Source organism: Schistocerca gregaria, chromosome 1 (assembly GCF_023897955.1).
Source record: "Schistocerca gregaria isolate iqSchGreg1 chromosome 1, iqSchGreg1.2, whole genome shotgun sequence".
NCBI lineage: Eukaryota > Metazoa > Arthropoda > Insecta > Orthoptera > Acrididae > Schistocerca > Schistocerca gregaria.
The window spans coordinates 347,284,388-347,302,326 of NC_064920.1; the positions used below are offsets into that span (position 1 = coordinate 347,284,388).

The 17,939-nt window shown below is 37.3% G+C and overlaps 1 protein-coding gene across 7 annotated transcripts in view; it reads left to right on the forward strand.

The window, feature by feature from the left end:
* LOC126344938 (oxysterol-binding protein-related protein 1-like) overlaps positions 1–17,939 on the forward strand; it is a 413,895-nt gene that overhangs the window by 365,631 nt on the left and 30,325 nt on the right. For all 7 annotated transcript variants that reach the window (XM_050002065.1, XM_050002064.1, XM_050002066.1 and 4 more), the window contains one exon: positions 524–606. In XM_050002065.1, the coding sequence (XP_049858022.1) occupies positions 524–606 (83 nt within the window). The remainder of the gene's footprint in view (positions 1–523; positions 607–17,939) is intronic.

Genomic DNA, 17,939 nt, shown 5'->3' on the forward strand with positions numbered 1-17,939 from the left:
AAGCTGTAGAGCAGAATGTGGTAATCTTTTTTGGTAGCTTTTCTGAACTGCATGACAACAGCTCAGCCACATTCCATACTTGTGACTTGCATTTGAGGTTCCTCTTCTCACTTGACCAGCCCATTCACTAGATGTATTGCTTTGGTGTTTTGTTGGTTCTCAACCCCATTTTTGATTTTCATCTCAAACTAATGGAACTTAATTGCAAGCTTGGATAGACACTTTCTGGAATGAAATTCCCAGCATGCTTTCAAAGCCTATGTGAGTTGAAGACATGTTTTTACCACAGTTTTGCAGTTTTCACAAACAAGAGAGCATATGAACATGTGAAATAACTGTATTAATTCAGAAATCAAATGAGGCTTTTGGTATGATATTCATACAAGTCATAATGTGCAAATTTTCTACATGCATATAGCAGTTGTCGTTGCTGTTGTTGTTTTTGGTAGTAGTAGTAGTAGTAGTAGTACTATTGTTATTACTAGTGCTGTTGATATTATTAATTTTCATTCTTTTTTGACAGTACTACCAGTTCACTTTGTTTGCCATGTCCTTGAATGAAATGGAAGAAGGAATGAGGGAGAAACTGTGTCCCACTGACTGCAGGTAAGAAATGATATCATTCATGATCTTTCATTCAAGTAGATATTTTTTTCACCTAATCATCCATTAATAATGTATTGACGCTATTTTGTAAACACTATGATAGTAATGGCACTAAACAGTGAGGTGGACTCCAAAACTGAGAGCAGCATTGTACTAACACTGATATTTAGTTGCTACAGCATTTGCTTTGAATTATATGTGAAGGATTCGCAGAAACCACTTGCATCTGACGTACGTGACATGTCTTTACATATAATCAGTGATAGTGTGTAAGTCTGATGTTCATTGTAAATAGACTACAGAATGTAATATGAGAGTAACATATAGTCCAGTCCAAATTTCTCAATTCAATAATACATAACTTTTTTTTAAAAAAATGCGATGTATTCATTACTGAAACATATTTTTCCACATCTGAGCATACTTTTCATTGTACATGCTTATAGAGGTTTGAAAGTACAGATTGTTTTAAAAATGTTAATATAGTCAACAGAATGATTGATAATATGATACTGTAATAATGAGAGATGCATATGCTTTTGTGTATTTGCTTAAATTTATGGTTAAATGTGATAGTAGTTTAAATAATAATAGAGTGCCTAAAATAATAAACCTGTGCAGTGGATCAATTTACTCCAACCACAACAGATTCTTCTTGCACCGGAAGACAAAATTTGGTGGCAATTTTGGAAGAATATGTGGTTAGCACACTACTGCCATTGATAAGTGTCACATTTCAAAATCATGTAGGTTCTTGTTTGGAGTACATTACGGTATGGATAAAACAGGGATGGTCAGTGAAAATCAAACATTAGATCTGCACATCAGTAACTAGTCTCACCAGTGACTAAATCATTTATAATTAAAGTAATATCCAAAATGAATGTACAGTCAAATAAGTATGTCATTTACCAGAGAAAGTTGAGGAAGAAACCACAAATGCTAAGTTTTAGAACCATAGATCCATCTTCTGTAAGAAAGACAGGAAAAAGTTGAAGGGAAATGAATTGTGTTCCAAATAGAAAATAAAATATTATAAAAGCACCAGTTTGCTTTTGTTCTAGAACAAAAGCAAACTGATGCTTTTCATTTATTATAATGTTGTTCTGCCAAGAACCGACGGAAGATTCTGTTAATATAATAAAATATTTATTGGAAGTTGTTAAAAAACTGCTAATTGCCCATTGAAATTATATACACTTATGCCCATGAACAGTCGACCTTGCCATGTTGGGTTGCCTTGCGTGCCTCTATAATACAGATAGCCATACCTTAGGTGCAACCTCAGTAAAGGGGTATCCATTGAGAGACCATACAAATATATGATTCTTGAAGATGGGCAGCAGCCTTTTCAGTAGTTGCAGAGGACAGGGTCTTCACTGATCTGGCCTTGTAACATCAGCCAAAATGGGCTTGCTGTGGCAGTACTGTGAATGACTGAAAGCAAGGGAAAACCACTGCAATAGCATGCTGCTCTACTGTATGGTTAAATGGTGATGACATTCCCTTGGGTAAAAAATTCTGGAGGTAAAATAGTCCCCCATTTGGATCTCTGGGCAGGGACTACAGGAAGATGTCATCATTAGTAGAATATGAACTGTTGCATGGAATGTAGAGATTCCTTAATTGGATAGGTAATTTAGAAAATCTGAAAGGGGAAATGGATATATTGAAGTTAGATATGGTGGGAACTTGTGAAGTTTGGTAGCAGGAGCAAAAGAACTCCTGGTCAGGTGAGTACAGGTATGGAGTGGGGGGGAAGAAATGAAAGAGGAAGCAGCCTGGTGAAATTTTGTTCAGAGCGTAATTTAATCATTGTTAATACTTGGTATAAGAATCATGAAAGAAGGTTGTAGATGTGGAAGAGGCCTGGGGACACTGGAAGGTTTCATATTGATCATATAATGGTAATACAGGGATTTTGGAACCAACTGGAAGATGTTCAGGGGCAGATGTGGACTCTAACCACAATTTATTGTTTATGAACTATAGATTAAAACTGAAGCAATTGCAAAAAGTTATGAAATTATGGAGATGGGACCTGGATGAGTTGAAAGAACAAGAGGTCGCTGAGAATTTCATAGGAAGTATTAGGCAAGGAGTGAATCAAAGAGGGGAAAGGAATACAGCAGTAGATGAATGGGTTGCTGTGAGAGGTGAAAAATGAAGGCAGCAGAGGATTAAGTAAGTTAAAAGACAAGACCTATTAGAAATCCTTGGATATCACAGTAGGTACTGTATTTAATTGATGGAAGAAGAAAATGTAAAAGTGCAGCAAGTGGAGTAGGCCAAAAGGAATGAAAATGTCTAAAAAGTGAGATTAACAGGAAGTGCACAGTGGTTAAGTAGGAATAGGTAGAGGACACATGTAATATAAGATACCATGTGTAGGAGAATTAAAGAGGCTTTTGGAGGAAAGATAACCAGCTGCTCGAATATCAAGAGCTTGATGGAAAACAAGTATCAAGTAAAGAAGGGAAAGCAGAAAGGTGGCAGGAATGTAGAGATGGGCTATGCAAACAAAATGTACTTGAAGGTAATATTGTAGAAAAGGAAGAGTACATAGACGAGTATGAAATGGGAAATATGATACTTTGAGAAGAATTTGACAGGGCTCTAAAAGACCTAAGCTGGGGTCTGATGCCTCATCGACATTGAGGTCATTAGAATCAGAGTACAAGCTTGGATTGTTTTTAGGATGAGGACAGAAATTGTGTGTGCCATTTCAAAGGGACCATCACAGTGTTTTCTTAGACCATGTAGGGAAATAATTGAAAACCTGAATCTGGATGATCAGATGTGGATTTGAATGTTCGTCTTACTGAATGTTTGTCCAGTGTGCTAACAGTTTTGCAACATCACTTGGAAGTGAGCAGGAAAGCTACATTAGCAGATGAATCAATTGAACATATAGTGCACACTGTCCTGCATTTACAGTAACAGTGAGCTGTTGTATAAGTACATGATGAAAGGCCCCCAGGATGCCGAAAAATTAAGATTTATATTAATAAAAATAAAAAATAAAAAATTTGAAACATCACTTAACCAGAGGGTTGGCAAAGACATTAATTATGAATGCTTGGTAAGGTGCAGACAAATGAAAAAGTTTTCTCATTCAATTGGTTGTACAGTTTTTTGTTTTAGACAGACACAGTCTAACTCTCTCATACGTAGAAGAACGATGAGGATGTGCGATTTTAGAGATGAAGTATTGTGATCTCGATGTATTATACATGTGAATGAATAATACAGTGTTAAAGAACCATATCAAGCATTTTTGTTATTGAAGTAAGTGAAGAGGAAAATTACAGGAAGAGGATTTTTGTGACTACGACAAGCGCCGTTGTGCCCGGGGTACTCTGCCGCCTGCAGCTTCAACAAAAATATGAGGAAGTCTAATGCCCAAAAGAATACCAATAAGCACAGAACATTTTAACAATGCAATCATATATAATTTAATTCCTTTAAAAAATTTATTTTTTATATTATACTGGGCAGACATAAATGGTTAGCGGAATGAGTAGATTTGTAACTGTGCGTTACGCATGGATTCTTGGGAAGAGATACTGTTTTATAAATATATTTGTGCTTTATTTGAGAAGGTGGATAAATCCAGACATCTTTTTTACTTGATTACAATTTACTAGTTACAGTTATGATCTATTGAATCAAAGGGTTGGTAAACTAAAGGGCCCTTCTAAAAGTGCAGCTTTTTTTTTAATCATGTGGTATATTCTTGTTTGTGCACATTGTTGAGTATCATTTCCATTCATGTATATATTTTGATTGTTGCTTTGGTCTAAATTTCTCACATTTCTTCATTGTGTGTCTAACCATGGAGCTGTTTACTGTTGTGCAGTGGATGCTAATAGTTGAAATATTGTATGAGAACAGGAAAGTTATGCAGAAACCGTGAGATGTCTTCGTCTGATTCTAGGGTGCAATGCAGCAACTGTGAGATGTTTTCATATGATTCTAGGGTGACATGAAACATAAGATTAATCAAAAACTTGCAGACTTATTGTAAAGTTTGATGAAACAAGTTGAAGAGTAAACATTAAGAATTCTGGATACCCTCATTCTGGCCAATCTGTGCTTCCAGTGGTTTGTGAAAGTCTGGCTGTTAGTGAAGTCGATTCTTCACCTTTGTCAAAAACTGGGTGTAGGATTTTTTTCAGCACATTATGCTTTCCACTGTGATGTTCATTACCACTCTTACATAATGTAATTAACACAGCAGCTGAAAGAAGCTAATCATGAGAAAAGGTAACATTTTATTGACTGGTTCCTGAGAAGACAGCAAGAAGACGGTGGTTTTGCAAGGAACATGATCTTTAGAGACAGAGCAACACTTCCAATTGAATGGCTTTGTGAATATAAAGAACTGGTGTATCTGAGAATCAAAAAATCCTAGTTGATTGAAGACTTGCGAATTCATCCACAGCATCCAATGGTTTGATGTGTCTACTGTGTAGGCGTTATAATCAGCCCATATTTTGTTGAAGGTGAGACAGGACTAGTTGTGGCAGTTAATGGAAACTGATACTGTGTATTGATAAGAAGTTTTTGTGCCTTCATTTCAGTGGAATGAATGTTCAAATGTTGTGGTTTCAGCATGATTGAGCCACATTTCCCACAAAACAGTTGAGTTGCTCTGTGAATGGTTTCAGATCATGTCATGTACCATCAGTGGCCACTAAAGTCACGTGACTTACCCCTTGCTATTTTTGTCTGTTTGGGGGTTACCTTAAATCATTGGTGTAAGTCAATACACCATGAAAAATCTGAGTTACAGGAGGAAATTTGGCATGTTTTTAGCAAAATGCAAGTGGAGGCTGCCATGCTAGTTCAGTAGAGGAGGTCATATGTCAGACATCATTTTCCTTACCTGATACGGGAAGGTGTGTATATATTTTGGTAATTTGTTTTGAAACAATAAAATTCATAATTTGATAGGTCAAACCAGGAGCACTTGTAGAAGGGCTCTATGTGTATATATTTATATATTGCAATCTCTTTAATGTGTAATGTGAAGTTAACAGAAAAAGAGAAACTGAGAAGGCATGAGAAAGTACCAGTCCAAATGAAAAATACTTGACATCTGCTTCCTCCTGCTCTCTCTCTATCCATCTCCACCTTTCCCGTTTCTGTGTCCATTTCCTCCCCCTTTCTGTTTCTACTTCCTCCCCCTCTCAATATTCATTTGCTGCCCCTCTCCTCTTCTCTTTGACCATGAGCCTCATTTATTGTAATTGCAAACAAAACCTTGTTTGGGAGCTTAAGTCACATGAAATAAGTAACTATATCTGTTGGGATGATTTAGGGTGACCAGGCATCCAGTTTTAACAGGACTGATCCTTTTTTTGTCGTGTGTCCAGTTATCCCAAGAAACCTTTAATGAGATACCATATGCCCTATTTTTCTGTAGACCCTTACTTTAACTTTTTCATTTTGTTCTCTGTTTTTTTGTTTTAAATGTCAATTTTGTCACATATTTTTTTGACATTTTCTTACTGAGAGCCAAGTGCAACTTGAATGTTGAAGAGAAGGCAGAGGCTAGCTGCAACATTTCAGGTGTTAAGTTTTCTTGGCTCCTGACCCGTAACAAGAGCAGAGTGGGAAAGTACACATTGACAGTAGAGGTATGAAGAAAAGATTTTCCACAGCCTTTCTCAGTGTTGACAACTCTGGTGTGAGCTTTGTAATGATCATTTTTCTGTGTATAAATGACATATGGAAATAATAAAGTTTTGTGAAAGCTCATTATTAGGACATTAATGTTCAAATGTTGTGCTTATCTGTAGTAACAAATATGAATTAGCTACACATCGTTAGATCTTATGGACTGGCAGCAGCTGCAGATTGCTTGGTGTTCACATTTCTACTGAAAGTACAATAAAAAGTAGTGAACAGCTTTTAACAGTGAGGGCACAATGAGCTTCTGCAAGTGAGTTCTATTGTTTACTTTCACTTTGTTCAAGACACATGTGCATGTTAATATGGGGAAAAGAAAATGTACTTTCTCCGAAACTCTTAAAGGTAGGGTTTGAACACTATTAGGGATTGCTGCTTAACATAGAGATTACCCACTGAGTTGCAGATATGGATAACAAAAAGACTGCTACACATTTAGCTTCTGGCCAAAGCCATCTTCAGAAAAGAAAATGCACATCCATTCATACAAGCAAGCACACCTCACAAACACGTGACTTACATCTCTGGCAGCTCAGACCGGAATGCATCTGTCATGTAAAATGAAATTAGTAGTATGGAGTGGTGGAGTGGGGCGGGGAATGGGGAGGGATAGCAAGGTATGGGTGAGGGGAGAGAAGAGTGCTCTCAGGCAGAGTGTACAAGGACTAAATGGAGGCATCGCAAGATTGCTGGCAATGCAGTTGGCTGCAAGGTGGGGGGGAGGGGGGAGGGGGAGGGGGATGGGGATGGGGATGGGGATGGGGAGGGAGGTTGTGGAAACGAACACGAACAGCAGCCTTGTCATGTCATCATCTAGTCACCACACACTTTGCCTGGCAGTGCTCTTCTCTCCTTCTACCCAAACCCTGCTGTCCTTCCCACTTCCCTGCCCCACTAGAGATTACTGATTTCATTCGATGTGGGAGTTGTGTGTGAGATGTGCTCGCTTATATGAATATGTGTGTGCTTTCTTTTCTGAAGAAGGCTTTGGCCAAAAGCTAAACGTGTAACAGTTGTTTCGTTGTACCTGTCTGCAACTCAGTGTTTCATCTTTATAGAGAGTAGCAATCTATCCTTTTCCTAATATTATTGATATTCCAATCTGGAGTTTCCATTGCTTAAAGTAGAGTTTCCTTTCTTGAAGCAAAACACAACATCTATGAAAGTAGTATGTACTTTGTCATTCAGTTTTCATCATTCAACATGGACATGCCAGTATTACACAACACATTAAGAAGAAGAAGCACATGTTGGCAATTTCCTTGAGAACTTTCAGTAATATAATGTCCTTTGTAAGTACCACTCAATTACAAACTGAGAAAAATAAACACATTACTGCTGAAGAAGGGCTGTTTGTGTTTCATTCTGCAAAACATCATTCATTCCATTCAATGGGCTGCACAGCTCTTGTCATCAGAACATTTTGAGAAGAAAGTCACTTGCTGCAGAGCAAAGTGCGAGTCAATTGTAGTGAATGTTTTATTGCCATATGCAATACAGGAAGTGTAATCAGAACTTAGAGATGCTAATTATGTGTCTGTGGTAGCTGATGCATGAAATCATGAAAGCTTAAAATTAGCCCCAATTGTAGGTAGATATTTCATTCCTTCCAAAGCTATTCAGTACAAAATAAACATTGGTGGAGAAACAGAAGAACCATTAGCTAGTTTTGTCCTAGGCATCTAATGAAAGCATAATTTAGTTGACAACATCATTGCATTTTGTGCAGATAACTGCAACACTAATTTTTATGGGTACAAGAGGGCTGGGACAAACAATGTTTATTCAGAATAGTATGCTCTAAATGAGCATTCAAGGCATTGGTTGTGGAACCCATGTGATACATAGTGGTGTACAGACAAGTGCAGCCATTCCTCCAATGGGTATAGAACCTGTGGTAAATAAAATACTTCATTGTATTTAATATGTATACTGTGCATTTGGAAGAAGTGAAATCATTTTGTGATTTTGTTGCTACTGAATATGAGGAGATTCTGGGTAGAACTAGATGGTTGTCATTGCTGCCAGGAGTTACAAGACTTACTGATACATATGAATCTCTAAAGTATTCATTAATGTCTCAAGATTGGTGCCCTACATAGCTAAAACAGTTTTTGAGAGCCCCGTTTTTGGCTTCATTTACACAAACTCAATGAAAATATTTTCAAATTCAGTCCAAAAATTGGATATAATCAAAACTTCTACTACTGAATTAGCTGAGGAACTAAAATTTCTTAAATAAAAAAATCAATAGCAGAAAATGTAGTAAGTTTCAACTTTAGTTGTTTATTCAGTGTTAATTAACTTAGAAAATGAAAGTGATTTTACTCATTTGAAATATAAAACTAATATAGATTTATTCAATGATACTTTTGTAAACTATATAGAAAATGCATTTCTCCTTATAAGCCCTGAAACCATTTAACTGCATAACATTGAAAAATACTGCATCCTGGAATGAGTTTTTAAAAACTCTGAAAATTCCTGAGACAATAGATCCAGGTTCAATGATTCAGCTTAATAATGACTTGTTTGGTGAGTTACTACAAAACTACAAAACTTGAAGACTGGGGGAAAATAATGTGGATACTGATAAGGGAGGGTGAAAGGTATCACACACATACTTAAAAATGTAGACATTTTATGTATAAAAATGGAGGTGTTTGTGGGTTTTGCTCTTGCTGTACCAGACAGAAATCCTATTGTGGAGAGAGTTGTTTCAATTGTTAACACCCTTTGAATTGATGAAAAAAATCATTATACTACTGAAACTGTTGCAGGAATTGCAATTGTCAAGAGTCATTTTCAATACATTAGCTGTAAGGAATTCTACAATCTGCTATTAAGCAATCCAGTGTTAAAATAAATATCTGTTTGCATGTATAAATCTTAGTATTCTTTTGTCTCATTGTAGCTGTGCTGACATATATGAAGTATATTTTCTTGGTAACTAGTGTCCTGATTTGTCTCTTTTTTTTCATTTCTGTTTTTCAGAAATGTTCTTTTTTATATTAAAATTTGGTTACCCTAAGATAACTGGTATATCGGGTATGATTGAGACTTCTGCAGCTGCCAGATCTGTTTGGATAGAGGTTTGATGATAATATTTCACATAGTTAATTTGTGAATGAGTAGGATTACAAAGTTTTGGATGATTCAGATTCTTTAGTAGTATTTTAATCATAAGGCGGTAAGCCATAAATACAACTTAGCTGTTTGCTATTAAAAATGCCTGTGAGGAGGACAGTAAAACAGCACATTGTTGTGTATATGTTATTTGTGTAAAGTTGTATACAAGGAGAAAGAATATATATGGGAGAAGAAATGTGTTTAGTAGTTTAAATACCATGCTGTTATAACTAAAACTGATTGTGGGAAAGAAAACAAAACTGTACATTTCCACAGCACAGCACTACATATTCTTTCTCACAGTCAGTTTTAACAAAAATCCTGTACATTGCTGTTTAAAAACATACATTGATAAGCCAAACAGTGTGTCCACTGCCCACCATGACACTGGATGCTGTCTGGTGGTACTGTGGGCATGTGACACAGTAACAAAAGTATTTAAGTCGAGCAGACATGGACACTAGTGAAGATATGAGCAGCACATTGGGTGTCAATTGATGTAAGCAACTTTGACAAAGGACAGATGATTATTATGTAGAGCACGTGAACAAGTATCTAAAAAATGGCAAAACTGGTTGAGTGTTCACGTGTTACTGTCATGAATATCTATCGAAAGACGGAGAAGGACAGTGAAACTATCTGTAGGCAGTAAATGTTTGAATGTCCACAACTCTTCACTACAGAATGTGGGATTCGGAGGACTGTCTGCTGCGTATAGTAGGATAGATGATGATCTGTGGCATCTCTGCTAAAAGAGCACATTGCGTGTGCGCGCACCGTGTTTCGGAGCACACAGTTCATCATATGTTGTTGAACATGGAGCTCTGCAGCAGAACACTCCTACACAATCACATGTTGATGCAAAGGTGTCATCAATTATGATTGCAATGGGCATGGGACCATCAGGATTTAACTGTCGATCAATGGAAACATGTCGGCTCTTTGGGTGAGTCACATTTTTGCTACACTAGTTTGATGGTCGCTTCCACAAATGCCATCATTGAGTTGAATGATGGCTCAAAATGCAGATGTGGGATGATGGGAGCAGTATTATGCTATGGGAGACATTCTCCTGCACTTGCGTGGGATCTGCGGTAGTAATTGAAGACACTCGTGACAGGTGCTGACCACCTGCATCGCTTCATGCATGATGTCTTCCCTAATGGAGATGTCATCTTTCAGCAGTAAAACTGTCCATGTTTTGGAGCCAGAATTGTGCTATAGAGGTTTCAGGAGCATTGTAGTGAACTCATGTTGATGTCTTGGTGACCAAACTTGCCTAAAGTAAATCCTATGGAACCCAACAGGGTCGCTGTTGGGCCATCACCACGTATGCAAATTAGCAGCCCATTATTTATGTAAAATACATGACCTGTGCATAGACATCTAATGCCACATACCTCCACAAGCCTACCAACAAACTGTCAGATCCCTGGTTTTCAGAATCAGTGATGTATTTTGCTCCAAAGATGGAAACAAGCTATTGATCAAGTGGTCATAACGGTTTGGCTCAACATTGAATATACCTGTGTTTATCAGAATGTTTATTAGAATATTGTGTAAAAACTTGATTTATATGTGTCAAGAATGTTTTGAACTTTGTGAGATTTTTGTTAAGCGTTTCCCACTTATACATTATATACATATTTATATATTATATATATTTAAAAAATATGTAGCCTTGTCCATCTGATTGTGCAAAAATTTGAAGTAAGTCAGTGAAGAACTTTTTGAGACTACTGGTGACAATATTTACCTTTTATATTATGTACATATATTTATAAACCATATACTGAGTGAATCAGCTAAAAGTTGTGCCACAGATATTGTGGAAATGGGTATTGCAGAATTGATGTGCAGTTTTCACCAGGGGCTCATATTGTTAGCCAATAAACAGATTGTAACAACACTTAGAAAGTGTATTTTTTGTGCTAACATAATCTTTGTAAATGTAAGAACACTTATTGACATTAACAAACTAAAAATAGGATAAATTAGAATGTCAGTGTTGTTTGTTGCAGGGTTCTAGTGAGAGTCATTATGAGACAGTGTTGTTTGAAAAGTTTTCACACCTGCACTTGTTTGTACTATTCAATATGTATAGTTGTTAGGTACGATATGTGTATGTTTGCTTACAGTGTGATTGTGTGTTGAGTGCGTTGCAACTTGCTGGTCAGTTAGTGTGTTACGGTCCAAGCAGTAGGTCATGGATGGACAATGGGATTTATCGATGTAGCAAAAGCTGACACGCTCATGGTGTATGGAGAGGGTAGAGAGAATGCAGTTTATTCTTGTACGATGTGTGCAGCAAGATATTCCAATAGATGTCAACCATCTTGGCAATAATTTATCAAGCTCTTCAACCTTGTATGTGAAAGTGGTAGTTTAATACATAGACAATGTAACTGAAGGAAACAACTGATGACAGAAGATGGGGAAGTTAATGCTGTTGCAGTTGATCCACATGTTAGTTCCTGTGCAATCCAATGAGGAGGTGCCATGAGTCAGACAGGTGTCCTACATATTCTTCATCAACATATGTTCCAACGATACTGTGTCTCTCTCCATCAAGAGACGCATGGAAACAATAATGAGAATCATGTTAACTTCTGTGCGTGGGCATTAAGAAAAGGTACTCCAGATGTATCATGTATCTCTTTTAGTGATGAAGACTTTTTTTCCAGTCAAGATAAGGTAAATAGTTGAAAGATGCACTATTGATCTGTTTACAATCCCAGTTGGTTTCTTCAGGTGGAAAGTCAGTTTACATGGTGTGTAGAAATGTGGTGTGGGATAGTGAACTATTAGCTTGTAGGCCTGTTTCTCATAGACGGAATACAGAACATACACAAGTATGACAGCATCCTAAAAAACCATCTTTCACAGCTGCTTGTAGACATTTCTCTGCAGACTAGTAGAAACCTTTGATGATAATATGATGGCTGTCCAGCCCATAGTGCATTAAGTACTACAACTTGTCAACACAAATTGTTTTCAGATTGTTAGACTGGAAGCACAATACATGTACCTTGGCCAGCCCATTCCCTGGACTTGACAGATGTAGACTTTTCTGAGGGGAAAACTGAAAGATACTGTGTACAAGGACATACCAACTACACCTGATGATATGCAACGACGTACTACTGCACCATGCTTGGACATCTGTGCTGAAATACTAGCACATGTACAGCAATCATTCCATATTAAACTGGAAGTGTGTATTGCCACTGTCAGTAGTCATTTTCAACACAACCTGTGATGGTCAGTTGTCTTGTTACTGGTCAGATTCCTCATAACTAGTGTTGTTCTTGTGTTTTTCTTTAGTGTGTGCTACCACAGGTATAGTACAAGTGTCAGTGTGGGAACTTTTCAAAATACTACATCTTATAAATGACTCACAGTAGAATCCTGCAACAAACACCAGTAACATTCTAATTTAACCTACCTTTAACAATGAATGCTATTTACCATAAAGAAGACACATCAAGGTGCTGCAAACAGGAACAATTAAAAGACACTCTTGACACTCACATATAGCTTTTGGCCACAGCATTCATCAATAAACACACACACACACACACACACACACACACACACACACACATTCACACAAAAAGCAAGCAAGCACACCTCATCCACACAGCTGCCCTCAGACAGAAAGCAACATCATGTGGGATACAAGCAGCAATCTGGAATCAAATGCAGAATTGAAAAACAGCTAAGTGATTGATTAAACAATATCAAGGACATTAGTGTATTTGTGGGTAGAGAGACAAACACTGTCTGGTGGAGTGTACAGAGGCTAGACTGCCAACAGCACAGCGTCAGGAGATTCTGGGACCGGGAGGTGGGGAAAAAAGGAACAAAAAAAGGAGAGGAGTGGGGAAAGATGGGCAGATGCATTGGCAGAGGGCTGCAAATAAACAGGTTGGGAGACAAGGATAGGGAAGAGACGGTAGGACACTGAGGGTGGAAAATGTTGGGTGGAGGGTATGGGGAAAGTTTGTTACTGTAAGTCGAGACCGAGATATTTACAAAAGTGGAGAATGTGTTGTAAGAATAACTCCCATCTGCGCAGTCCAGAAAAGCTGGTGGTGGAGGGAAGGATCCAGCTGGCTCGACTAGTGAAGCAGCCATTGATGTCAAGTTTGTTCTGTTCAGCTGCATGTTGTGACACAAGGTGGTCTACTTTGTTCTGGGCCACAGTTTGGCAGTTGTTGTACATCCTGGTGGGCAGCTGGTTAGTATTCATACAAATATAAAGACCGGTAATTTTCGTTTGGAGGTCTACTGGAGTTGATAACTCTTGTCCTGGGCAACGGAGGTCAACAGCCAAGATTATGCAGTAGTGTGGAAGTTACTGACAGCGCTGTAACCAAGAACTTGTAAGAAGATTTGAATAGTCAATAAACGGTTATTAAATCGTTGACTATGATTACAACAAAGAAGAACGTAATTATGAGTCATAAGATGCATCTTCCAAGAGCTTCAATTGTGTCATCAGTCCTACAATGAATTTGTGGCATCTGTCACAGATTGCATCTGTCCCACTATCATATGGACATACCTTACCATCAGCATCTCAACATGGTGGACTATGCAAGAAAAATTTGGTGAGCTATATAAAATCCAAGTTTACTAGTGTGGAATTGCTTTTGGTTGTTGTGTTTGTGTTGTGGGTCAAATTGCAAGTGGTTTGACAACCAAAGTTTGTGGTTGTAAATAATGTTGTGGGTGTCATTGTCACAGTATTAAGCTAAGTTTAAATTTATACATATTTATGTAGTTATTGTATGGAGGCATGGAGGCAAATGTACCCAAGTGCTTTAAAAGTTTTTGTGTGCAATTCAGGACAGATATAAAGCTGTTATGGAATCAAATGCTGAATTGGAAAACAGCTAAGCGACTGATTAAACAGTATCAATGTTAGTATAAAAGCTAACGGGGATGATCTTGCAACTACAATAGCAAGTATGTGTAATAACTTCAGATTAGAGTTGAGCAAGGAAAAACAGAAAATTAATGATAAAATGTCTACATTACAAACAGCACTTTGCACCACTATGGAGGAGTTTAATTCTGCAGTAATTAAACAGTGTGATTTAGTCTGTGATGAAGTTAATGAGCAATTTAAAGATGTAGACAAGGCATAAAATAATTAAAAGACATAAATAAACAGAAATTTAAAGCAATACCAAACAAATATCAGATGCTCAATTAAGGCTATTAGTGTTTGCCCAAAGCAAAGATTCTGATGTATCTACTATTTCAGTATCTATTTTTGCTAGTTTGGAGGGGTATAGGTGAGAAAAAATTAAGTTGTCTGTCAGCATATTTCATTTTAATGCAGAAACATACAGAATGGAGAGAAAATAGCAGAATATTCGGGATGGATGAATTAGGCAAAACTAAAGAGGAATTAAAAGAAACTGATAGAAAAATTGAATCTTGGGAGTGGAAATAATTTATCCAAACAATTCACTAAATTTAAGCCAGATGGGAAGGTTGCCCCCTGCATTTCTTAAAAGAGTTTACTAAATCTTTTTGTAAGTGGCAGGATGATTCAAAGGGGATAGATTTTGAACTAAGTTAATTATAGGGTGACACGGCTGAGTGAGCAACTGCCCAGTTCAAAAGAATTTATATCTTGAGTTGATATTCAGGAAAAGTTTAAAAAGAAGTACTTGCTGCGCAGTAATAAAGATAAATTGTCTCTTGAGCTTCTTGACCCAAGGTTCTCTAATAATAGGTGGAGAACTTGTACAAAACGTATTGCATGATGCCTGACGAAGACTAAATACTTGGATGATATGATAGAGGGGAGTCACTTAGTTGAAGTCTTCGTTCTTAGTGGAAAATAAAAAGGTGTGTGTAACATAGATATAATATAAGATATGTGTCCTAGAAACACACTTTAGGTGAGTTCACATCCTGCGTTAATTTAGTGGATTGACATGGGCTGAACATCAAGTTGTCTGATGAAATTCTTCAAAATTATATTCTATATTGCTGTTTTTTACCCTTTCCCTATCTTCTTTAAACCTGTAATATCCTTTAACTAACCTGTACCTTACAAATAAAGTAGAAACATGGCTACAGAAAGTGATTACGATAATACAGAGACTTCAGCTGAGAACATGAATATGAAACAAAGTACTAAGCTTAAAAAGCCTGTGCAGGTTTTTTACTGTAAGGTAACTAATTGATGTGCAATGTAGTAATTGTGTGTAACTTATGACATAGATTGTGAAAGAGCCATTGAAGTCAAACATGTTGTGCTCAGTGGCATGTTGGTCACAGTTTGGTGATGAAAATTAATTTTTGTGGGCAGCTGTTTGATCATCATGTCAAAATGTAAGGCTGCGCAGGTGTCACTGGAGATTTTTTGTATGCTGTGACTGCTTGAACGTGTGGCTCTGTATCACATATGGTAGGATTAAATGATGATATGCTGGATGAAAGATATGAAAATTACCGACTATCGGTTTAATAAATCACGGCTGCAAAATACTAACACGAATTCTTTACAGACGAATGGAAAAACTGGTAGAAGTTGACCTTTGGGGAAATCAGTTTGGATTCTGTAGAAACTTAGGAACATATGGGGCAATACTGAGTCTACAACTGATCTTGGAAGATATATTAAGAAAAGACAAACCTACATTTCTAGCATTTGTAGACTTAGAGACAGCTTTTGACAATGTTGACTGGAACACTATCTTTCAAATTCTGAAGGTGGCAGGGTAAAATACAGGGAGCAAAAGGCCATTTACAATTTGTACAGAAACCAGGTGGTAGTTATAAGAGTCGAGTGGCATGAAAGGGAAGCAGTGATTGAGAAGGGAATGAGGCAGGATTGTAGCCTATCCCTGATGTTATTCAATCTGTATATTGAGCAAGCAGTAAAGGAAACAAAGGAAAAATTTGAGTTGGAATTAAAATCCATGTAGAAGAAATAAAAACTTTGAGGTTTGCCGGTGACATTGTAATTCTGACAGAGACAGCAAAGGGCCTGGAAGAGCAGTTGAATGGAATGGTCAGTGTCTTGAAAGGAGGATATAAGGTGAACATCAACAAAAGCAAAACGATGATAATAACTAATGATGGTCAAAGTAAAGAGGATATTAAATGTAGACTGGCAATCGCAAGGAATGCGTTACTGAAAAAGAGAACTTTGTTAACATAGAGTATAGATTTAAGTGTCACGAAGTCTTTTCTGAAAGTATTGGTATGGAAGTTCAAATGGTTCAAATGGCTCTGAGCACTATGGGACTCAACTGCTGTGGTCATTAGTCCCCTAGAACTTAGAACTACTTAAACCTAACTAACCTAAGGACATCACACACATCCATGCCCAACGCAGGATTCGAACCTGCGACCGTAGCAGTCCCATGGTTCCGGACTGCGCACCTAGAACCGCGAGACCACCTCGGCCAGCATTTGTATGGAAGTGAAACATGGATGATAAATAGTTTAGGCAAGAAGAGAATAGAAGCTTCTAAAATGTGTTGCTACAGAATAATGCTGAAGATTAGATTGGTAGATCATGTAACTAATGAGGAGGTATTGAATAGAATTGGGGAGAAGAGGAATTTGTGGCATAACTTGACTAGAAGAAGGAATCAGTTGGTGGGACACATTCTGAGGCATGAAGGGATCATCAATTTAGCATTGGAGGGAAGTCTGGAGGGTAAAAATTGTAGAGGGAGACCAAGATATGAATACAGTAAGCAGATTCAGAAGGATGGAAGTTGCAATAGTTACAATAGTTACTCAGAGATAATGAAGCTTGCACAAAATAAAGTAGCATGGAGAGCTGCATAGAACCAGTCTCTGGACTGAATACCACAACAAGAACAAAAACAACAACATGCTGGATGGGTGCACAAAAGGGACCCTGCATCTGGGCCTTCCACTGGGATATAATCCATGTGTCAAGGGTTGGAAGAAATCAAGGATGGACCAGAATATCTCATAGATTGAGTTGGTAGTGGAATACCACTTTGGAGGAAGTGGAGAGAGTTTTGTCCAAGGATCTTTTGTGCACCCCTATCTTCAGGTGGCTACTACAAGTAATATGTAATTGATGAGGAGTGTACCATAATTTTCAAAGACTACAGTCAATTGCTCATTTTGTATTGATGGTTTTGTAGTGGTCTAACAAGTTTTCCGAGTATCACTTGATCTAAATAAAGCTAGCACAGTAAAAATAGTGCATTAGTAAGTTAAGACTGTAACATGCAATTACTTAAAGTTTATTGCAACAAATAGCACCCTGTGGACACTTATATACACTTTCACAGATCATCAGACTATAGTTTCACAACAAGTTATGAGTGAAAGATTTATGTACATATTGTTTAAAGGGTATTAATTTGTGGATAGTCCTTCAAGAACGTTTGTGGGAATATTGTTTAAGGCATGTAACAAAATATTATGCAGATATCCTTGCAAGGATATTGGCAATTAACACTCACTTTCCAATACAATTACTCTTCGAATAAATTTGT